The 24,934-nt window shown below is 40.4% G+C and overlaps 1 protein-coding gene across 1 annotated transcript in view; it reads left to right on the forward strand.

The window, feature by feature from the left end:
* The window catches only part of UNC13C (unc-13 homolog C), a 435,075-nt gene that overhangs the window by 212,871 nt on the left and 197,270 nt on the right, over positions 1-24,934 (forward strand). The window contains exons 10-12 of the mRNA XM_084752876.1: positions 5,865-6,034; positions 9,960-10,075; positions 13,226-13,389. Of these exons, the coding sequence (XP_084609002.1) occupies positions 5,865-6,034; positions 9,960-10,075; positions 13,226-13,389 (450 nt within the window). The remainder of the gene's footprint in view (positions 1-5,864; positions 6,035-9,959; positions 10,076-13,225; positions 13,390-24,934) is intronic.

Here is a 24,934-nt window from a genome sequence, read left to right on the forward strand (position 1 = left end):
ACTGATTTGTGCATATGGCAGATAAAGGCATAATACTAGAATTTATAGTAAACGTGTACAAATCCAGTGTGAATTTCCACAACTTCAAAATAGCTATTCTAGTTACAAGTTTTTTTCTTATGCATGCATGCTTTCTCGATTCCGTATCACTACATAATGTGTATGTGACTTGAGGGAAGAGGTGAGGCTATTTAGGGGAACAAATGGGAGGGGCAGAGGAGGAAGGGTGCAGCAGCGGAGGGAATGTCTTTGCATGAAAATGGCCTTATATAGCTCAGTATAATGGAACGATAAATAATAAAGGGAGGCCATCCATACAACATTTAAAGTATTTGACAGGTTTTAAAAAGTGGAAGATAAAGCCAGAAAGCTTAAGTGTGAAACAAAAGGCTCAAGTCAGTTACAAAAAAAAATTATTAAAAAAAAATGAAATAGATCTCAGAAGAGAAAAGGTATGATACTAGCCAGACTTAATGAGAAAACGGAGAGATGTGAGACACGGGTTAGCTGTGAAAAATATTTGTAATGTAGGATGTGAAGCACAGGGGATTCTGGGAGGAACAGTACCTGAGCTCTGTGTCAGATTGCAGTTTCTCTGTACATCTAAAATACTTCCCGTGCATGAAGGTGAAGGAGAAATAGAACCATTGAGAGGTGCAGAGACACCATGGCTCTCCCCTACAGAATCACGAGTGGGGTTACAGGGGCTCCTCACTGATTCCTTGTGTTGACTTGGCATCCGTGAAGAGCACAACCTTTGCCTTGAATTTAAAGCAGGGGGCGTTGGTTTGGGTGCGTTATCTAATCTCACTAAGTCTCAACTATGTTGGTCACATTACTGACTAATGAGGGTCTGGCTGGGTGAGTAGATGAACGTATGGGTTGAGGACATTTTAAATTTCATGTCAAAACAAAAGCGAAAATCTCACGGACAAAGAATAAAGAAACTTTACAGCGGAGATGTACACGGTCATTTAGTGGTCGTACTTCCAAGCTGGAACCCCCAAAAGCTAGAAATGAAAAGCATCGTCTCTTCTTAATTCTGCTACATTAATATGTATGTGCACCCATACATTATTATAAAGCATATGTGTACATGCTTTGGCTTATATAAATATAATGTATTGATATTATACGTAACTGCTACTTCTCATTCATGGACCAGTATTTTATTTATATCTCTAATGAAAAAGTCTTGCTATAATTTTGTAACAACAGCTGCACCCTGAGAAGGAATGAGAGTGGATATCGTAACTTGTAAAGGGATAGAGTGCAGAAATGTTATTTAGCCATTCTTCCTTATCTGCATAACCCTGTTTATTGCACTTGCTGTTTGCAGGTGAAAAATCTCAGCTCTCCATTTCCTGACACGAGTTTGGAGATGTGTTTTATCAGAAAGTGACAAGGGGGTCAGGGGTCTGTATGGTTTCGCCATGGTGTCAGTGTGAGTTCTGTGGCTTTATAACTAGCATGTCCTTATATCTGGATCATTTTCTACGACTCATGCACACACATTTGTCTCTGTGTGTCTTCTTTTTACTATACAGACATTTTGCCTATGGATAGCAGAGGCGTTAACATCTTAGCAAATTTTAATATGAATTTTTGAGCAAATCACCAGATTTGCTATCCAGATACCAGACAGGGACAGGAGGTGACCCTGCTGTCACTCGCTGTCTGGGGACTGTCCTCTTCAATTAATGCAGAGCTTTGTTAGGTGCCAGCGACACAATAAAGTGGATGGATTCTCCCTCCCACTATATCTACCATGTTTTATTAATAAAATATCTCTCAAATCTATATTTTATGTGCACATTTCTAAGAATAAAAATTACGTTTATTAACGGTATCCTAAAGGGATTTTACTTTTGTGAAACTTCATGGATTTAGTAAATATTTGTTATGAATGATTGCTGGAGATTGCCAAAAATATATTTTTGAACAAACAGACTCTAAATAAAAAATAACATGTAGAGTCATAAATCATATAATTATAATCAATATAAATCAAACCCTGCTCAGCACTCTAATAAGTTATAAAATATTTTCTCAGTATTTCTATAAATACCTGTTAAGATTGGTACTATCAACCTTAGCTCAGAGATTAAAGATTCACAGAACTTGAGTCAGATCAGACATAATTCTCAACCTTGTTAAAAACCTATAAACCGTTCTCATATAGAATTATCCATTGTGCACCTAATTAACACACAGTTTAATCTATCTATTGGTATATGTAGATATTGTACATGTAAAAATAAGTAAAAATGAGTAAAATGGTATCAAAAACAAATAAGAAAGTTATTCTTTAGAAAGCAGGGTCTCCCCTCAGTCATAGACTTAGGGGAGGGGAATAGGGTGAAAGCGGGAGGGAGGGAAGGAGGGAGGGAAGGAGGACGGGATGGGATAACAATTTAGTTGTAATCTGAATAAATTAATTAAATTATTAACAAAATAAATAAAATAAATAAAAAAGAAAGTGGAGTCTCTAATAACACAACTCCACAATCAGTCTCAGGAAGCCTGTATTTCAACCTTGTAGTAGACTTAGCAAGAACGTAGGTAACTCAAAGGCAGACAGACACCAATTACCCGATTCAAATATTTGACCGATGGCTTGTTGGGGTGGTATTTTCCTGTGGCTGGACTTGGCTACTCTGTGGTTTCTTTTCTCTTCTACCCTTCTCCACCCCCTTTTCCCCACCATTTGAGCTCCCTAAAACTAGATGGGGGGAAAAAGGATAGAGAGGAAAGGAAAGAGATCCCTGGATAAAATAAGGTGTCAGGAAGAGGACAGCATCACCATTAGACGACTTCCTGCTGATTAGGGGCGCCAGTCTCCTTGGGGCAAGTTTCATCTTCGCCGTCGTTATATCCATCCAATTTCTTCTTGTTGTTTCTTCTTCACACACTACTACCTAACAGACCATAAGCAACAACAAACAACAACCCATCTATCCAGGATCTAGCATTTACATACCCTCTGAAAAGTCCCCAGAATTCCAAACATTGCACAATTGCAAAATCTACCTGTAGCTGGCAAAAATCACAGCCCTGCTAGAGCACAAGGCAAATCCTAGTTGGCTGCTGTGGACAACCTGAAGCAGCCCCATATCCCACACCTGCAATTAATACAAAACCATAATATTTCTGTATTTTTTAAAGAAACCAAATTTCCAAAAATCTCACTGCATTTTTCTCCTTTCTTTCTTTTTACTTTCTTATTTATTTGTTTTATGTGCATAAGTGTTTGTCTGCATGTGAACCATGTGAGTGAAATGTTCACAGAGACCAGAAAAATGGCATCAAATTCCCCAGAACTGGACAGCTTTGAGTTGCCCTGTGGTGACCGGGAATCAAACCTGGTCCTCGACAAGAGCTGCAAATATTCTTTACGGTCAGACCATCTCCCCAGCTCTTCCTTTCCTTTCCTTTCCTTTCCTTTCCTTTCCTTTCCTTTCCTTTCCTTTCCTTTCCTTTCCATCTTTCTTTCTATTATTTATTTATTTATTTATTTATTTATTTATTTTGTCTTTAGATAGAATCTTCCTACATAGATGAAGTCATTGGCCTTGAATTCACAATTCTTTCGCCCAGTGTGCTGAGGCCGTAGGTACATGCCTCTATCTTGAAGGGTCTTCACATGAGTGATGGAATTTCTCAAATTACAGAGAGTTTTTCTTTAGCAAAATTCTGAGAAGCAGCTATAACAAACAAAAAGCTCTTTCTAGATTAGTAACTAACCTACAACTTGCTATCTAAGAAATTTTACCACATAATAAAACATGCAAAAGAAAATAATTTTATGCAAAAGAGTTAGGTACTGAGCTGAGCTAATTCAATGAACCATTTTAATTCAAGCACACTGTCCTGCCCATAACGGGCATCTAAAGCTCTGGTATCGATGACCAAATGCTAATCATGCCTCAAAGCTTATAACAATCCTAAATATCTCGGTTCTTACTGTAGTATTCTGGCCTGAAGCCTCCTTCCTTAAGTCAAAATTGTGAGCTTGAGCTGCAGTTTGCACACAGGCAAGTCTTACCCCCAAATGTTACCCTTATTCGTGTTATATGGTTTTGTCTCAAAGGCTGATGGGAAACACATGACACTGTCAGGAATTACTAAGTAAAAATGTTGCCCCCTGAGCTCATTTTGAAGTCTAGTACAGATATGGATGCCTTCCTATGTTAAGTGGATGTTTAATACATTAAATAAAAGATGGAAATAGAAAAGTATATCAATTATATTGAAATATACTTTTAGTACAGTATAATTTGAAGTAATATTTTAAATTTTCTTATTTTCTGAATGTCACATATAAATGCCTGTCATTTTATTAGTGACAAAATACTGCTGTGATTTGTTGCCTGAATGTGAAATGGGATTGGGGGGATTGGAATGGTTTCATTTTGTTTTCTTTTTTTAATATTTGGATTTTTTTAATTTTTTAAAAAATTTTTTAAATTTTATTTTATTAATTTATTCATATTACATCTCAATGGTTATCCCCTCCCTTGTATCCTCCTATTCCTCCCTCCCTCTCATTTTCATTTTGTTTTCAAATGCAAGTTCACTGATGCCCAGAACTCTCCCATAAACCCCAGGTTAAAGATTCCTATACAAGAGGGAATAGACACCGAGAGTCAGGGTGCACAGGGTGGAGCCTGCTACCTGATTGAATAGGCTCTAGGCACAGTGATACAGAGCAAGCTACTAGCTGTTCTCAAAGAATGGTCAGTCACAGACAGGGAAGGATGGAAGAGCCCACAAAACACAGAGTCAGAAAAGACCGATCACACACCTGTGGGCAATACTAGGGAACTTTTGTCAATAGAAGGAGATGAAAAAAATGTAGAAATCAATAACTGACTAGAGGGGAGGCCGTTCTTAAATCACAAGAATTGTTTTAAAATCAATTCTGATCTCACAGTATCTTCTGTACACACTGGATGCTATGGTTTTGGCTATGAGGCAGGTCACAGAGAAGGTTTGTGGCAGGTGGGGACTTGATTGCCAGGCAGTGGCTCTACTGAGAAGCAACTGGATCATGGGAATAGTAGCATCATCAGATTATCAGGGGGCTCGTAGCTGAAGGGGCTGCTCTTAGAATGTAGAGCCTGGTTGGAAGACACCCAGTGGAGCCATGCCTTTAGAAGCTAGAGCTTGCCTCCTCCCTCCCCCTCCCCCTCCCCCCTAAGCCCCCCATGTCTGTGCCATTCTCCATCTTCCTCTCTGTCTACTCTCTGCTGCGGCTGCTTCCTAGCTACTCTTGACTGAGTACCTCTGGTCCATGTCCTTTCACAGAGCGATGCTCAGCCTCACCTCAAACCCAAAGCAAGGGGGCCCACCATGGCCTGGAATCCCTGAAGCCAGCAACCAGAAGTTTATTGTTCCTCCTGGTCATTTATTTCAGGCTTTTTGTCACAGAGACCAGAACCTGTCTGTCCACTACTTGCCTGTGATCCTGCCAACACCTCATACTCTGACCACTTTCTGAATGCCATGGCAATAAAATTAGTTTGTGGTTCTGATGAGGAATTTTCTAGGATGTGGGTATATTGTCCACGAACATGTCGCAAATAGAAAAAGTAGAAATACCTCAACCAAGATCTTTACTGCTATTGCTACAGGCTATAGATCAGAGCAGGATAGAATTTTGCCTGTTTCTTGTTTAGCTAATCCCACTTTGCTCCCATCTACCTACACTAGGTACCTGCAACCCCCATGGCTAGAGGGGGTCATGGGGGTTATAATGCAATGGACATCTCTTTATGTTAGTCAGGCTAACAGTCAGCTCCCAACAGCGCATGCCCTTTGGAGCAGCAGCTGCCAGTCACTGACCTGTGCACATCTGTTTTCAGTGAGTGTCACAACTCGACAGATCGAATCAAGGTCCGAGTATGGGATGAAGATGACGACATTAAGTCCAGAGTTAAGCAGCACTTCAAGAAGGAGTCAGATGACTTCCTGGGACAGACAATTGTGGAAGTCAGGACGCTGAGTGGCGAGATGGACGTCTGGTACAACCTAGGTGACTATGTTTGTATCTGCTGGAAAATGAGTTAAGACTGAGGAGACTCTGCGGCGCGGGCTGTATTCTCATACCGTTACGCATTGAATTCCTTCGTAGATGATTCCGTTGACATCTTAGTTGAGTTGGTTTCACTAACAATGAAGTGTAATTGTCAATTAAAATTTAGTATTATTGCAATAAAATTTAAAATCTGAGATGAAATTTTAAAACTCAAAAGAAACAACTGAATGTCTTTTCGGAGAAAAGTTCACACTGCTCTTGATTTTAGATTCATAACACACAGCTTCAAAGATATTTGTCTATGCCTGAGGAATCTGTAACTGCTCTTTGATTTATTTTATTCTGCTCATTAATGAAAATTTAGCAATAAATATGTATTTGGAGGACTGGAGAGGTGGATCATCGGTTAATAGCATTTTCTGCTCTTCCAGAGGACCCAGGTTTAGATCCCCACACCTATATCACGTGACTCACAACTACCTGTAGCTCTGGCTTAGCGGGATGCAATGCCCTCATCTTACAGCCATAGACAACCACACATGCATGGCACACATACACACACACACACACACACACACACACACACACACATACACACACACACACACACACAAATAAATTACAAATACATATTTAAAAGCAAATTCAAAAGAAAAGTTTTTCTTATATATTTGATATTTCTTTCAGATGGTGATATAAAGGTGGCTGTCACTAGCAAAGCCAAAGAGAATTGATGTAGCTTTAACATGGGTTCTGACCATGAAGCTATCAATAAGTTTAGCTGACATGAGATTTAAATGAACTTTTATTGTGGAAACAGGAATAAGACAAGTTTGAATTGAATTTCTACTTAAATTGAAGAATAACCTGGGGTCTTTACTGATGAATTAATGATATGACAAACCTATAGTTATCTAAGTTTCCATAAGAGATGTGATCCAAAGATTTCTTAATGCATCCTGAGAAATAGTAAATTAAAATTTTGAGGACTGGCTGGTCATGAATCCAACATGGCCCCAGGGTTACAAAGTAAGCATTGTCAAAATAAAGAGAAGTCTCATTGAGTTAATAAAACTCTAAATTATGTAACAACTTAAAGAAACAGGAAATTTAACTTAATCTAAACACAAACAATTCGGCTACGTTGGGAGCTCATTAAACAAGTTGAAGAATCTTAATTAAAGAATATTGGTTCTTCTCATTATTGGAATCTTAGCCTGAAACTAAGTTAAAACTCCCCCATCTTGTTTAAATTATTAAGTAACCTAGCATACAAACCCGAGATGTTAAGGGAAGGAAACTTCAGTTTCCTGTGCAGTACTCAAAAATCATATTTTAATTAGAGCCTTGCTTTTGCATTTTTTATAATAAAATACCATCCTCTTGAGCTAAGGCATAAAACTATACATGACGACAGAAGTTCATGCACTTTACTCTTCGGATAGCACACACCTGGTTAGAACCAGTTTGCTGGGGAACGTAGCTGTGCTATTTGGTTAAATGGCTGCCCATCTCTGATGTAAAACTGAAGGAAACGTGTTCTGTAAGGCTGTGAAGGAGCCTTTCCGTCAGCACCTTCAGCTGCTCAGGGTATTTCCATGCCCTCATTCCTGATGTCCTTTGCCTTCAGGGAGGGAAAGAGGAGAGAGAAAGAGAGCCCAGGAGGGAGATCAAGAGATGGAGATGCAATTAGTTTGCATTTCTTAGCTCTGTAAAATCCCTAAGCATGTTCAACCCTCACAAATAATTCGCTCTTTCCTTTCTATAAATCCTCCCCTTTCTCATCACTTGGAATTCACTCTACCACACAAGGCGATGATGCTTGCTCCTGAGCCCTGTGTGCTCGAGCAGGGTCAATGGCTCCTGAGTTTGGGGAGTAGCGTCTTAGCTCTAAGCTTTCCGGGAGCTCTGGAAAGGGCGGTTGGCAAAGAAACCAGTTGTATTTCACTTCATGCTAGCTTAGAATGCCTTATATGTTGAGAACAAGGGGTCTCCCAGTCAGGTCTGGTGGGCCAAGATTGTAGCTTTATTTCCTCCGAAGACAGAGGCAGGAGGGTGACCAGACCAAGGTCTGCCTAGCCAATTTTGCAAGGACCTGGGCCTGTAGCTTAGTGGCAGAACTCTTCCCTTGTAAGTATGAGGCTCTGAGTTCAATCCCTGGTACTGAATAAAATGAGGGCAAGTATGATGCCCTAGAAAGTGGGCAAGACCCTGGTGGTTCTGTGATGCTAAAGAAAGAATTTTCACGATTCATTCCTGCTAGACAGCAAGGATGAAAAAGTCAAGAGTTATACCGCACAGTGAAGGTAAGCTTCATGATCTTATGTGGCTAAAAACACACATATGATTAGGAAATAGGTCAACTAAAGAAGTTGTCAGCACTAACCTATTTTATTTCGATCTCACTTTTTTTCTTATAAATGTGACCTTCCCTCCATGTAATTCCTCTGTGAAGTGGGCATCAATATTTATATTTATATTTATATTATTTATATTTATATTTATAAACCATATTTATACTCTAGGTATAATGGGACTCTATTTCTCTCAAAGCTCTGATAGGTGTGTGCTGCTCCCCCGACTCAAGTCAAATTATTCAATAAACTGATTGTATTTTGATTTCATTCAAATAATTAATATCACATTTATAAATAATCACAGGCTGTAGATAGGCTATATGAAAACTGCTTTCATCTTATTGCTAGCCAGAATTTGGCTCATCTTTTGAAGTATGAAAAAGAACAAGAGAATGCTGAGGAGAAGAAATTTTCAAATGAGACACTTTCCTCATGAATTTTATGCTCTGATTATCTTGCTTGTAATTGCCACTCGATGAATTCAGTGTTACTGTATAAGGGCAGGGGGTCCTTTGATCTCCCATCTGAACTCTCTGCAGGCAGTTTAACAATTACAACAGCACTTCAGGCAAGTGTTGTCTGTTGGGGTCATGGTTATTTAGTCATATGACATAGAAAAATGCTGTGTTCCTAGTAAGCTCTCTCTCTCTGTCTCTCTGTCTCTCTGTCTCTCTGTCTCTGTGTGTGTGTGAATGTGTGTATGTGTGTGTGCATGTATGAATATGTGCATAAATGTGCGTATGTATCTATGTGAGAGTGTGTGCTGGTGTGTATGGATGTATACATATATAATGTCTCAGTGCATATATGTATATGTATATATATATGTTTGTGTGCTGTATGTATGCATGTGTGCAGCTAATTTGTATTTCTTTTTGTTAATTAAATTTGTTTTTAATGATTCATTATTTTATTTGAGTGTTTCATCTACATATATATGCATAATATATGCATACTTGGTTCCCATGGAGGCAAGAAGAGATAAATCAATCTCCTGGAACGAGAGTTAAAATGGTTGTGAGCTGCCGTGTGGGCAATGGTAACTAACTCCAGCTGCTCTGCAAGAGTAGCTAGTGCTCTTAACCACCGAACCATTTCCCTAACCCATAAATTTGTTTTCCAACAATTTTGCACATGTGTATAAAACATATGGACACCTCTAACTCACCAGCTTATCATCTCTGTCAACATGCACTCCCTCGCACAAATCTCTCTCTCATATTTGTGTCTGTCTTGTTTTGTGACCCACTGACACTGATCAGGCCGGTCCATGAGCTCATGGGCTTGTCTCTATCCTCTGTAGTATGGGTGACTCTGCAGTGAGTGTGAAACTGGAGACAGTGTTTCCCCTTTCCCCCAGAGTCTCTCGGGAGCCAGTAGTTTACACATAAAAGGCAGGGTCCACTGAGCCCTCTCTCCTTTGCTTGACCAATTGCTGGTAGGACTAGTCTTAGGTAGGCACAGTGCAGGTATTTATGGTTGCAGTGCTAGTACACTAGGGAACTTGAATTAGAAGTATGCTCTCCTTGAAATAACTGACCAAGGACATTGTTGCTTTTCCTCAGAGAAACGGACAGATAAGTCAGCTGTGTCTGGGGCCATCCGACTGAAAATCAATGTGGAAATAAAGGGAGAGGAGAAGGTTGCGCCATACCATATCCAATACACTTGTTTACACGAGGTAACTAAAGAAACAAATTCCATTAAAGTCAACCTTGGGGGGTGGGGCGGGCCTATTATGAATCACAGAACAAGCACTGGGTTTAGAAAAGTCATGGAATTGGGTTCGTGGGGTTCAGCCTGCCTGTGGTCGCATGAGTTGTGCTGAGCCTGTGGTGGCTGAGGTGTGAAAACCCAGCGGAAAACTGGCCGTTTGGTGGGATTTCTGAATGGACACTCAAGGCAGGTGACATAGGGACCACTCGCCAGTTCCTGTTTGTCCCTTGGTGTACACACACTGACCAGTTGTCCTGGGCTCCCTCAAGCTCTGCGTTGCAGAGGTAAGAGGTGTCATAAGAAGTGTCACTGAAGACCTTCTTGGGTGAAAATTATACTTTTTCCAAATACCCTAGAGTATTGATGAAGCCGAGGAATTATCCTTGCCCTGTGCTCTGGGAGAGAAGGAAAGAACACTTCCCCAAGAGGGGAAAGGAGTCAGCAAGGTGGCGGTCCTAGTTCCATTTCTGTTGCTGTGACAAAACTTCTGACAAAAAGCAGCTTAGAGGAGAAAAGGCTGACTTTGGCTCATAAGTCCATGTTGCAATTCATCGCTGCCGTTTTGTTAGGGAGGCAGGAACTTGAAGCAGCTGCTCACATCCAATCAAGAGCAGAGAGGGCTATTACGAATAAAGCTGCTATGAACATAGTTGAGCAAATGTCCTTGTTGTATGGTGGAACATCTTTTGGCTGTATACCCAAGAGTGGTATAGGTGAGTCTTGTGGTAGAGCTAATCCCAGTTTTATAAGAAAGCGCCAGATTGATTTCCAAAGTGGTTGTATAAGTTTTCACTCCCACCAGCAATGGAGGAGTGTTCCCCTTTTTCCACATCCTCATCAGCATATGCTGTCTCTTGAGTTTTTCATCTTAGCCATTTGAATAGATGTAAGATGGAATCTCAGAGTCATTTTGATCTGCATTTCTTTAAGTGCTTCTCAGACATTCAAAAGATACTCTTCTGTTGAGAGTTTTCTGTTCAACCTTGTACCCCATTTTTTAATTAGGATATTTAGTTTGTTGATATTTAATGTTTTGAGTTCTTTATATGTTTTGTATATTAGTCCTTTGTCAGATGTAGGATGGTAAAAATCTTTTCCCAATTTATAGACTGTTGTTTTATTATATTGACAGTCCATGGCCTTACAGAATCTTTTTGGTTTTAAGAAGTCCCATTTATTAATTGTTGATCTTAGAGCCTGAGCTGTTGGTGTTCTGTTCATGAAGCTGTCTCCTGTGCCAATGAGTTCAGGCTCTTACTCACTGTCTCTTCTAATAGGTTAATGTATCTGATGGATGTTATACTGAGTTCTTTGATCTACTTGGACTTGAGTTTTGTGCAGGGTGATAAATATGGATCTATTTGCATTTTCTACAGGTATATATCCAGTTAAACCACCACCATTTGTTGAAAATGCTGTCATTTTTCCATCATATGGCTTTGCCTCATTTATTAAAAATCAAGTGGCCATAGATATGCGGGTTTATTTATGGCTCTTTGATTAGACCAACCAGTCTATTTCTACTCCAGTACCATGCAGTTTTTACTACTATTGCTCTGTAGTATAGCTTGAAGTCAAGGGTAGACATACCTCCAGAAGTTCTTCTATTATGTAGGATTATTTTAGCTATTCTTGATTTTTTTGTTTTTTGTTTTTTCCAAATGAAATTGAGAATTGTTCTTTTTATTATTATTATTAATTTATTCTTGTTGCATCTCAATGGTTATCCCATCCCTTGTATCCTCCCATTCTTCCCTCCCTCCCATTTTCCCCTTATTCCCCTCCCCTATGACTGTGACTGAGGGGGATTTCCTACCCCTGTATATGCTCATAGGGTATCAAGTCTCTTCTCAGTAACCTGCTGTCCTTCCTCTGAGTGCCACCCAGATCTAGCCAATGGTCAGAACAGTCTCCACAATTGAGTGGAGAGTGGGAGATGACATTCTCACGTACTCTGGTGCCCCACATTTGACCATGGCCCCTGGAAGGGGAGATCTGGTGGCACTCAGAGAATTGTTCTTTTAAGGTTTGTAAAGAATTGTGTTGGTATGTTGATGGGAATTGCATTGAATCTGTAGAAGGCTTTTGGTAATATGGCTATTTTTACTATGTTAATCCTACTGATCCACATGAGCATGGAACATCTTTCCATCTTCTGCTTTCTTCTTCAATTTCATTCTGACAGTTCTTAAAGTTTTGGCATATAGGTCTTTGACTTGCTTGGTTAGAGTTACACCAAGATACTTTATATTATTTGTGGCTATTGTGAAGGGTATAGTTTCCTTAATTTCTTTCTCAGTTTGTTTGTCTTTTGTCTTATAATATTTTAAAATTAATCTTATATCCAGCCACTTTTCTGAAGTTGTTTGTTAGCTGTAGGAGTTCTCTGGGGGGATTTTGGGGATCACTTACGTATACTATCGTATCATATGTGAATAGTGATACTTTGAATTCTTTCTTTCTGATTTTTATCCTCTTGATTTCCTTCAGTTGTCTTATTGTTCTACCTAGAAATTCAAGTATATTGAAGAGATATGGAGAGAGTGTGCAGCCTTGCATTGTCCTTGATTTTAGTGGAATTGCCTTGAGTTTCTCCCCCATTTGTTTTGATGTTAGCTATCAGCTTGCTGTATATAGCCTTTATTATATTTAGGTATAAGCCTTCCAAACATTTATTTTTAATCTCAACTCTTTTCCTGGATTTTACCATTCTGTATCAGAAGTTTTATAGTATCATTATGTGACAATCTTCTGTATGATTGTGGCCAGTATCCCATTATCCAACCAGGACACTGTAATTTACTTGAAGTTAATAAATGTAAAATACATTCCCTCATGTAGAAACATTTACATATAAGCATGCCTGCTTCCTTCTGGAAATGGCTGGGTGTGCACAAACAAATGAATTATTGATTCTACAGACTCCCAGGCAGACGCAAAGGCAGATTTCCCATAATATATTCAGTTTAATATAATCTAAGATATTCCTGTTGCATTCAGAGGCTGGTGATGTAGATGAGATAGTTATAAAAGGGCATTCTATAGGAAAACACGATTAAGTGTCCTTATCCTGTCCTGAAAAGTCCTTTAACAACTGCACACTGTTCGCTTTCAGAACCTGTTCCATTATTTGACTGAAGTGAAGTCTAATGGCAGCGTGAAAATACCAGAGGTCAAAGGCGATGAAGCCTGGAAGGTTTTCTTTGATGATGCGTCTCAAGAAATAGTGGATGAATTCGCCATGCGTTATGGGGTTGAATCCATTTATCAAGCTATGACGTAAGTACTGTAAGATGCTGGAGTGGTCATAAATCTTGGTTAAACCCCAGTGAAAAGAAAAGGCAGCCTTCATCTCAATTATTTGTTTTTGTTTACATTTATTTATTTACTATACATGTGTGTTCATATTCTTGCCATGTCGTGTCTGTGGAGATCAAAGGACAAATTGCAGGAGTCTGTTCTCTTTCTGGGACTCAAGCTTGCTGGAAAGCAGTTTACCTGATGGCCATTTTGCCGACCCGCATCTCGATTCTTCTAGCCCTAATGAAACTGATCAAAAAGAGAATTACTTTACACTGTGCATATATGCCCACCTGCGACCCACTCACTCACATATTCTGAGAGCAGTGCACAACAGTCTGAGGTATTGAGAAAATCTTTCTTGGTATCTGAGGAAAGTAAAGCCTTGATGGGCCCACAGTTACCTAGTAAGCACCTGAAACATGAGGAGTCATTGTAGCCTCTGAGGTGAGGCTGAGTTTTTCCTTCAACATGCTTGCTACTGTTGTTATAAATTAAGTAGAGATGCTTGTAGTTTTGATAGACCCCACTGCTATGTTACCGGGATAATGAGTCAGTTTGCACAGACACCTGACCCCAACAAGTGTTATCACCAGGTCTTAGAATCAAATCACTTATTCTCCATGGTGAATGATTTCATACCTGGTCTTTGTTTGTAAATGAGTTTAGTTTATCATCTATATACAATGTATAATAGTAAAGCATTGATGGTCATATACTAATATAAATGCAAGTATTCAGCAAGGTCATATTCTTGAGTGAAATAAATGGATGATGTGCTAGATAACCAATCAATTCTACTTACAGAAACAATAGACTTTTTTGTCCTTGTTTTATTTCTGTTGCTGTGATAAAATATCTTGATTTTAAAAAATTAAAAACCAGCTTAGGGGGGAAAGGGTTTAGTTTAGTTCACAAACACAGAGCACAGTCCTACAAGAAAGTCAAGGCAGCAAGAACGTGAGATGACAGGTCACACCCACAGTTAAGAGCAAAGCGAGAGTGAATGCATGTGCGTTTGACTGCTTGTGCTCAGCTTGATTTCTCTAGCCTTACACAATTCAGGAAGTCCTGCCGAGGGCATGGTTCCCATCACAGTGGATTAGGTCTTCTCACATCACTTAAATCCAACCCAATGTCTGCAGACCTTTACTGAGGCTCTCTTTTCAGGTGATTCTAGGTTGTTTGAAGTTAACAAAACTGTCACATGTAATTTGAAGCAAAACCAATGCCCTACACCAAACTGTGGCATTTAGTGGCATTTAACCCTCAGCCATGGTTCTAGAGGAGAGTTATTTCAGAATGAATGCATGTTTAAAATACTGAGACATTGGGGCTAGGGAGATAGTCTAGCGCCTAAAGTGCTGCTGCACAAGCATAGGTGCCTGTTTTCAAATCCTCAACACCTACATTAAAGAGCCAGACATAGCAGCATTGCTGCTGTAGGCCTAGCACAGGAAAAGTGGAGGCAGGGGGATCCCAGGGACTCAATAGCTACACAGTCTAGTCAACTTGAGAGTTCTGCCTTAGTGGGAGATCCTGGCTCAAAAATTAAAGTGGAGAGGGATTGAAGAACACAAGACATGTCAAACTCCGGCCTCTACATGCAAAAGCACAGACACCTACACACATGAGCGTGAAAACACACATTGGTAGATGGTGTTTCTTTCCAATTTTTATAATGCTTTGGTGCTGAATAATAATGGTCACATTTTTAGACATGCAAGATGAGAGCATATTAGCGGCCTGCCTCTAAGTTGCTTAGCAGGCTATGATGTCATCACCTGCTGCCACCACCAGATCTGTTGCATCTCACTCTTTTTATTTAATGGTAACGCAAGGTATCTTAGAGGTCACAGAATAGAGGTTTCCTCCACACTCTGGAAACTCAGTTTCCTCTCTCTGATGGCCACCCACTCACTCCTCCTTCCCTCATCTTGCGACAGGAACTCCCTGTCAGGGCATTCTGTGTTGCACACTGGCTGCTGTAGTCAGTGACACTGACATTTGTTTTATCCCATGCCAAGTACTAGTTAACTTATCAGAACATGTGAAATTGAGTACAGTTGAAATGAAAACTCGATTAAGGAAGTAAATGAACTTTTCAATGTGGAAAACACTCACAAGCAAAGCAGAGAAGCAGTGAGTTTGTGGCAAAAATATCTCTGGATGCTGACATCAGAGTCTTTCTTTCCTATTTTCTATATTCTGAGAAAAAAGTTTATAATACTGGTAAATACAAGGCACCTGCAAGAGGGGAGTTAGCACCACTCATCTCCTTGTAGTCTGTTTCCTCACATCTCAAGCTCAACAGTAAGATTCTAATATGATAAATGACCTACAGGTCAAGGGAGTGTTTTTCTGTTTACATTCAGGTTTAACAAGCCCCTGTCCATACCAGATAAGGGTATGACACTAGGACTGGCAACTGTCTTTTTTTTTTTCCTGTAATGCCCAGATAGTAAATGTTGTATGGCATCTGCTTTCTTTATACAATGTTCAGTCTTGCAGGCCTAGTGTGAAACAGTTGAGGATACTAAACACACAAGTGTGGCGATGCTAAGCTGAAACCTCTCTACTTCTTCTGCCCACATCTTGCACCAGGGACTCTCTGTCAGGACAATCAATTTCACATTCCTTGTGGGAGTCAGTGACTTTAATGTCTGTTTTATCCCATGCCAAAGGATTTAAAGACTTTTGTGGTTTGGGTTTGTTTTTAATTACTGTGTATCTCAGCAAGTTTAAATGCACCATGTGGGTGCAGGAGCACATAGGAGCCAGAAGAGGGCGTCAGACCCCTTGGAACTGGAACTATAAATAGTTGTGACTATGCAAATGTATGGAAGTCAGAGGACAATTCATTGGAGTCAGTTCTTGCCTTCTCATGAGTGTTTTAGGGATCAAACTCATATTACTGAGTTTGTTAGCAGATACCTTTACTCACTGAGTCATTTTTCAAGCTAAATATGCATATATATATATATATATATATATATATATATATATATATATATATATCAGGAGTTGCCTATTGTCCCACTTTTCCTCATTAACAATGTCCCAGACAGATTTTGCTTTGGCAATACAATATTTGCCATTACCTTGCCAGAAGAAAAAAAAATCTATTGCTTGACAACTTAGTATCTCCTAAATTACAGTATCTTTGCTTACTCTTATTACTGATGTGTGATTGGTGCTAGTAATTAATTGCTTTTATAGACTGATGCATGTATTTAATTGTGTGTCAATATCTCAGCACAGTTTAAAACTATTCTTATATTTAAGAAATATAGTACAGTGAGCAGCTTAGAGGTGACTTGAATTATAAATAAAATGGTAGAGATTGACATTCTGAGTACATGCTAGAAACTCAATAAATACTTGCAATAAAAGGAACCAGCAGTAGGGGTTTCTACCAACATTGTTTTTGAATCTCATTTTCTTCTGACCTATCTCTGGGTGTCAGAGGTTTTCAATTGTCAGAAGCAAATAAAAGAAAAAAATATGAATTTAATTAAATTGATGTATGTGATCCCTTCACTGTGTAAGTTGTATTGAAATATTGCAGTGCATACCACATTGGTCCCTTATAATAATTTGAAAATATACTTTCAGAAACTGGCACTTGTTGTCAGAGGCTAAAAATACTTTTCAGAGATGGTTTAGACATGCTTCCAAAATGCAAGTTCTGTAAGCTAATTTCCAATAGATTGTTGGCAAAATAAAATAAGATAACTCAGCTGGAAAAGGGCAGTTTATGGATATAGTTATCTTCACAATTACATGTATGAAATAGTGAGTCAGTATTTCCCTGTTGTTTTGAAACCTTTGCTCTATGACACAAAAGTAAATGCATAAATAACATATCAGAAAATAAACCAACAAATCATGATGACCAAGCAAGCAAACAAGACGCATAGAACTACTTAATGTTTCATGACTACTTAATAATTCTGTCCCCTTAATATTTAAAACTTACAAAATTAGGGGCTGGAGATGGTTCAAAAAATTTTTTTGATAATTGTTTATTTTTCTTGTTTATTTATTTACTATGATTTATTCATCTTACATCCTGATTGTTATCTCCTCACTTGTATCTTCCTGTTCCCACCCTCCCTCTCCTGCCCTATTCCCCTCCCCTAGACCTCTGATAGGGGGACCCTCCTGTCTGACCACAGCCTATCCGGTCTCATCGTTATTCTGTTACCTTATATCTAGAAGACCAAGTATTATGAATAAAACTAATTTGAGGCTGCTGAGCAACCCTTGCTGTTCAAATGCTTTTTCTCTGTACAACAAATAACAACCTTTAGGACAAATTTACTCCTATGGGTTTAAGCATTTATCTTGATGAGCCAAACAACAATAATTTGACAGTGACGACATTTAAATCATGCACCGTAGTGCAATTCCCAGTGCTGGAGAGGCCAGGCCACTGTGACTGAAGCAGTGGATTGAATCTCTGCTGCCAGATGGCAGTTGAAACAAATGGGCTTATAGCTGTCAGCCACGGCTAGAGGCTGGCAAGCCAAGGGTAAGCTAGCCTTTCAGTGATGCAAAATGCAAAGCTGGGTGGATGCTTCAAATACTCACCTTGTTCTTACTGGCTCATAAAGGGCAAGGGAAAAATGCTCTTCATGCAGGGTAGATGGTTCAAAATTTTTAAAGCATTGGCTGCTGTTCCAGACGACCTGGGTCTGCTTCGCAGCACCCACATGGTTGCTCACAACCGCCTACAACCCTAGTTCCAAGGGATCTACTACCCTCTTCTGGCCTTCATGAACATAGTGTACATACAGGCATGCAGGCGAAACACCAAAATATATAAAATAATTATTTTTTAGAAAGTTTTTTTTTAATCACAAAGTTGGGACATTATACTTTAAGGAGGGAGGCTTAGCCCATTGGTGTAGTACACACACTTAAAGTTTGGAAAAGGACAAACCAGTTTAATTCTTCTGAATTTTTCTAGAAGCTTCTGTTGATACTTACAGACTGTATGCTTAGCGAAATCGCCCTATTGCTTCATTCTCTTCCTCCTAATGGAGACTTATTGGTTTCTCTTAGGTGCATTCATGTTTCTTTTGAGGATAGACTAGATAGATAAGTGAGGGGAGGTGTGTATTAGTCAGAGTCTGAGTGTGTCATTAGCGTTCTCTCTTGAGTAGTTCTCAGAATTCAGAGGAAGCAGACTATTCTGCTGGTAAGTAACCTGAGCTTTAAGACTCGGCTTGCCAGTCCCTTATGCTACATCCTGCTGACTGTAAACACACAACCCCTCTACCACAGGCCACTTCCTGTCAGGGACACTTTGTCATCCCATGTGTTAAATAAAACAGTGCCCCTTTCTCTGGAGCATTCAGGGGAACAGAGCTTAGAGTTCTCATATCAAAACAAGCAAACAACCAACAGCTTGAAGCTTCTGTGCCATGTGGCAGGTACAGTCATCAGTGCACGTGAGAATGGCCTTTCCAACTTACAGCAGTAAGAGCAAAGCCTGTCCCCTCGGTCCAGGAAGCACACTACTCTGTGTGTATAGCTTCTTGGGATCAGGCACGAATGCTGTTTTCATCACGCTAGTGTGCCTTGGTAGTTCCCATTTGTGTGAGCATATAATTTTATCCTTATAATGTTCTAGTTATGTTCTCTGAGAACATAAATGGAATTTCATTCTATGTGTTGAGATTATATGTGTGTGTATATATATGTATATATATAACATATGTATACATATATATTGTATGTATTAGCCCATGTATGTGTATGCATGTGTGCTCACACATGTGGAGGCCATTGGTCTTCCTCTGTCACTATCCACCATGGATGTTTAGACACAATTTCTCTCTGAAACTAGAGCTCATCTATTGTCTATGCTGGCTGGCCAATGAGTTCACGGCATCTGCCTGCTCCGCCTCCCCAGTTCCAGAATTACAGATGTGTGCTGTCCCACCTGACGTAATGTAGTTTCTGGAAATATAAACTCAGAGCCTCACACTTGTGTGTTGGGCACATTACTACCACCTGCGACATCTCCCTCAGCCTCTCAGAAAGTCATGTCTGTCAAGCTAACACACATTTTAACTTTTTAATTAGTCTTCATTTCATTGTAAAGTGAAGCCAAAGCTGTGCTTGGAATGTGGAGTTCTGTTAAACTAGAGGAGAGTTGAGGATGCCAAATGAGATGTGACAAAGCACTTGGGGCATGGCTTTTTGCTGTGACTAATGACTTGTACCTCAGTGCCGCTCATCTCTAGCTCACCTTACACCTAGTCTGTTTCAGCTGCTAAAGCCACACTCATGCCTTCTAAAGAAAATACTGGGCAATTGACTTCTGCGTTGATGCACAACCTTCTCTTCAGGGTCTGTAAGAGGAATGAACTGTTGCATCAACAGAGGACAGAGCAGAGAACAAGAAGCCAAGGTCAGATTCAGGCCCATCATTTTAGGATGCACAATTCATTTGTTCAGTAGATGCCCCCTATGCATCTAGGTGTGTGGAGTTATGAAGGATGTCTTGAGTCTCTAAATGTACTATAACAGAATGTCATAAGCCGGACAGCTTATCAACAACTGGAATTTATTTGCTACAGTTAGAAAGACAGTGAAGTCCAAGATCAAGGTTGTCCTGTGAGGAACATTTTCTTGGTTCATAGAAGACTGTTTTCTGTTGTTGTTGTTGTTGTTGTTGTTGTTGTTGTTGTTGTTGTTGTTATTGTTTTGGGGTTTGCTTGTTTCTTTGTTTTTGCTGTATTCTCACAAAATTTTCAACTGTGTTCTCACAGCATTCTCAGTATGGCAGTATCTCTCTAGGACACTTCTTAAAAGCTACTATTGGGACAATCTATCTTAACACCCCTCAAAGACCTCACCTCTTCACATTCAATTCATAGGACCACACAACTCATAGGAAACATGTCCTCATAGGAATACCTTCCCTCATAGAGGACAGATTTAGGCCACAGCTATTAGAACCCAGCAGTTAGGATGGCTCTTGCCTCCAGTGGCCTCCCAGTTTAATGTGGCGAGAAAGATACTTAGTGGGTAAGAGCACTAAGGGCTGCTCTTGCCCAGGACCTGGCTTTAGTTCCCATCACCAGTGAATTGTTTTGTCCTGCTAAAAGCAATACATCCAATATTAGGCTTCGTCTACGGAGTCTGCCTTTTCCCAGCCTTCTCTCACCCTTCCCTCTAGTGAGCTTCGCACCCCATTGCCCACCCCTATCACACAGCTACACTGCAGCTTAGGAGTTGTGTCCTCTCTGATGCCTTCGGAGGGAGTAGGTGTGGTCAATGGAAAAGGCTTCTCTGCCTCAGGAGACAGTTACCATGGAGCAGAGTCCCATGGACAGCCCTGCTGGGAAATAGCTAAGCCTGTCTCTCTTGCCGGGATACACAGTGAGTGGTGTCAGACACGTTGCCTCACTTCCTGTTGACTGTCTAATTCTTAAGAGTGAAGACACCAGTTGGCCACTGGGTGTTTCTTAGCCAGCTGCCTTGAAGTTAGGGAAAGTTGCTTCTTCTTAGTGATAAACATCTTTGATTAGCACTGCTGCTTTCTGGGGCTGGTAAGATTTGACTTTCGTTCTGGTCTTATGGGAGCCTTCTGGAAGATTTAGAGGGTGACTCCTGTGCCTCTAGCTAGTGTCCGTAATACCCCATAAATTGCCTCATTTCAGTATTAATCAGAGAATAAGATGTCTCTGTCAATTCTTCAAGATGAATTCTTGCCTAATGTTCTGGATGATTCGAAGCACCACTCTCAGCAGAGCGATGATGGGGCGTGGCCGTCACTTCAGCATTACAACATTACCACCATGTATACCAGAGGCAAATGCTCCTCAAGTAATAGATACAATGATCAAATGCCCTATCAAGGTCACTGAGCACTCGGCTTGTCCTTTTTTTTTTTTTTTTTTTTTTTTTTTTTAACTCTGTGCACATGCCTTTGGCTCCTGTTGCTTTGTTTTCATTAAGAAAAAACATTGGTCTGTCCCTGGGTGTGGGGAATCACTGTACTAATACAATCTCAAGAAGGACAGAAGAGCTGCAGGCACACAGGTGTGGCCACAGTGTACAACCACAGTAGGAGAGGAGGACTGCCCCAGGAGGTGAGGCCAATGCACTGAGAGATATCTTCCATTTGTGCACTACACACAGTGATGAAGTAATCAAGTCGGCCTGCATGCTGCATTCACTACAGCATAATTCTCTCTTGCACACACACACACACACACACACACACACACACACACACACACACACAGATTGAGAGAGAGAGAGAGAGAGAGAGAGAGAGAGAGAGAGAGAGAGAGAGAGAGGAAAAGCCTGGGTGAGCTCAGGTAACTTCTTCCTTGTTGGACCCTTTTTCTTCCTTCCCCTCTCTTAAACACATCCTCCTAAAATCTTATACCGGAAGTTATCTCGTAAAAATATCCATCTGTTGCTGCTCCTCCTTCATGTGGAAGAGTCGTAACTGCTGGAGGTGAGCTTTTAATTTGCAGTTTGCATTTACTCTGTGAGAATCTGAGTTCTATTTGACAATGTCCTCTGACCAGTGAAGATGTAGCTGACCTAACATATGGTGCAGAACTCCACGTAACCCCCTAGACACGCAGGTCTGGAATTCTCTCCCAGTGGGGGATGGAGTTGACTGCACACAATTGTCTCTTGCTTTGTACCATTTCACCCCTGAGCACATTCTCTCTCAATGAGATCAAGCCCTTCGCGTGGCTGGAGTGTCTCTTAGTCACCAATACTCTTAGCCCTGCCTCATGTCAAGAGGGCTTTGCTGAGCCTCTCCAGGCTGTGGTGGACGTGCTCTTCCTCAGTGTTCCACGGCACTGGGTGTCTGCTTCATCCTTTTCTCACAGTTGCTTTCCCATCTGGGTCCATGCTGGTCTGCAAGTAGACTCACTGCTGTCGGCCAGAGCACACGTCAGACCCATCTTCTAAACGTGTGTTACACCAAGCTCCTCACATACTGACACCTGATCACCACCTGGCCTCTCAGCCTAAGCCCCTCCCTTCTAATGTTCTTTTCCCTGTCTCTGGACTGAACCTTTGGGGCTGTGTTCTGTACCCTAATCCTGTCTCCTCAAAGATGTCATACACTCAAGCCCACTGCAAGACACAGCTAAAAGAAATAAAGCCTGAGCAAACTGGGTGTATGAGTTTGTTTTAATTTTTACTACATTTTATTCATTTATTGCAAGAGTGCTTTCCACGCGTGTGTGGTAACTTCTCAGAGTTGGTTCTCTCCTTCTACCATGTGAGTACTGGGGACTGTACTGAGGTCATCAGGCTTGCTGGCCAAGTGCCTTGCCTGATGGACTGGCTGTGTTGCTGCCCGGGTATCTTATTTTGAAACCAAGAACCAGGTTGCTCTTGTGATGCCCTCCATTTCAAAATGACACGCCTCCAGCTTCAGAGTTTTGGTGACATTTATTTTGGCAGTTGGCTGTGATATTGTGTCTCTACCTCTTCCTAGATGTATCTATTTTTCTTTTATCATCTCCTAAATTGTCGTATTTACACATTTAATATTCCACAATTCTTGACCTATACTTAGAGTCTAACAAATCGAATTTTATGAATTTTGAGGGACAAGGGGAATCAAGAGGGCCACACTTTGAGGTTTTAAAATTTCTTCTTGAAATAATTTTTATATCATTTGTGGTATTCTGTGTGGATTAAATGCATTAATGATTAACTCCAAGTCACTAATAATGCATCAGTTTTGCATTAAGGAAAGAAATAAAAGCCCCTCCCATTGGTATCATTTAGGCAAGAGCAAGTACAGACCTGAATTCTATACTTCATGTTCCCTGAGTTTCTGTCTTCCGTCTGTCTGCTGTGTGAGTCTGAGTCTGTGCCTGCCTCAAGGCTGGCTTGTTCCTTTATCTGTGTCCATCCATGTGTCCCTCTATGGTGTATCTATCTGTTATGTGACTGTGTCTGTGTGAATTCAGACGTGTCTGTCTGTAAAAGTGTTATGTGATTGTCTGTGTCCATTTCTATATGTCTGTGCATTTCTGTCCCTCACAAAGGCTTTTTGTATGTGTGTGTCTTTTATTGAACATCACACAAAGCGTCACACTGGAAAGGAGTGGGACACTTTACTGAAAGCCTTAACGGTGTTACAAGGGATTACGTCACTGACTCCAACAGAACCCCAAGTGACCCAGATAGCAAACAGTATTACAAATGTTGTTGTTTATCAACCAACATCCAAAAACGCTATGGAAGATATTCATTTTAGAAGATTGTTTTCAACCTCACTGTTTTCTGTTTTCGGCAAATGGTACAAATGCATTGTTCTAGGTCAGGGGCATGGAAGAGCAGATAAATTAATATTACAGCTATGCATTAAATTGGGTTATAAAAGTTGATTGCATGGAAAATCTGAAGCAAGTAAGGTTGACTGTTATTTTGTTCTCTTAAAAACAAGTTAGACAAATAGGCTGAGCACACAGAAGGAGAGAAGCCTTAAGTCTTATGTGACTTCAAGATGTGTTATTAACTCTATCTGTGAGGTGCAGTCTAGTAAGAGATGGAAGAAATGTTTACATACTATTGCATCACTGTAGTATACATGTTTAATTTTTTTAAATTCTTTCTGTGTATGTGTATGTATGCATAAGCATGTGGGAGTTATGTGTGTACCAGCCACAGAGGCTCTGTGTGGAGGTCCAAGGGCAACATGAAGGAGTCAGTTTTCTCCTTCTACCACTTACATTCTGGGGATGGAGTTAAGCTTGTGAGGTGTGGCACCAAATGCCCTTACCCACTCAGCCATATCACTGGTTCCCATTTGTGGTATTCTTGATGGGTAGCAATTAATTTCAGTAAGGTCAGAAATAATCATATAAGAACATAAACACATCTATATGTCCAGAGTTAAATGACAGACATCATAAAACACAAAACTGCATTAGGATGTGGTCACTTCTCATTCTGGAGGACCACAACTTTTAACCTACTTTCATCTGCTCATCTCACGAGAGAAGAGGTAGAAATCCTACCCAGCTGTGAGCTGAGCAAGGCCACAGTTTTCCAGACTGACACTGGCATGCTTTGTGGGTCGCCACTCACGACATGCCCTTGTGTCATTCAGCCCACGATGGCATCCAGTAACCCAGAATGCAGCGGCTCCTGGATGGAGGATAAATTACTAAAATACCCGAGCAAATGGGGTCAAGTTATATACGAAGAGTCTTCCTGCTGTGTGTATTCTATCTTTCATATTTATCATGAGCTGCACTTTCAGCTTGCCAGACTTTTGATAGAGTTCATACAAGACGAGTTTCCTTGAGAGAAGAAACAGAATAGAGCACTTGATGCTCTTGGTGTTATTAATGATTCTATTATTCAAGGTTTCGATTGAGAGCCTTTGTGCACAGGGCTGGCATAACTCAGTTGTTTGTCTAATTGAATCCTCTCTATAACGAAATGCTTAGAAAACAGAATTGCTGATGGGGCCCTTCAAGCCTGGGAAACCTCAGAAGCACCACTCAAGTCAGGGGTG

The sequence above is a fragment of the Acomys minous genome, assembly GCF_964271855.1.
Source record: "Acomys minous genome assembly, chromosome: 13".
NCBI classification, from domain to species: domain Eukaryota; kingdom Metazoa; phylum Chordata; class Mammalia; order Rodentia; family Muridae; genus Acomys; species Acomys minous.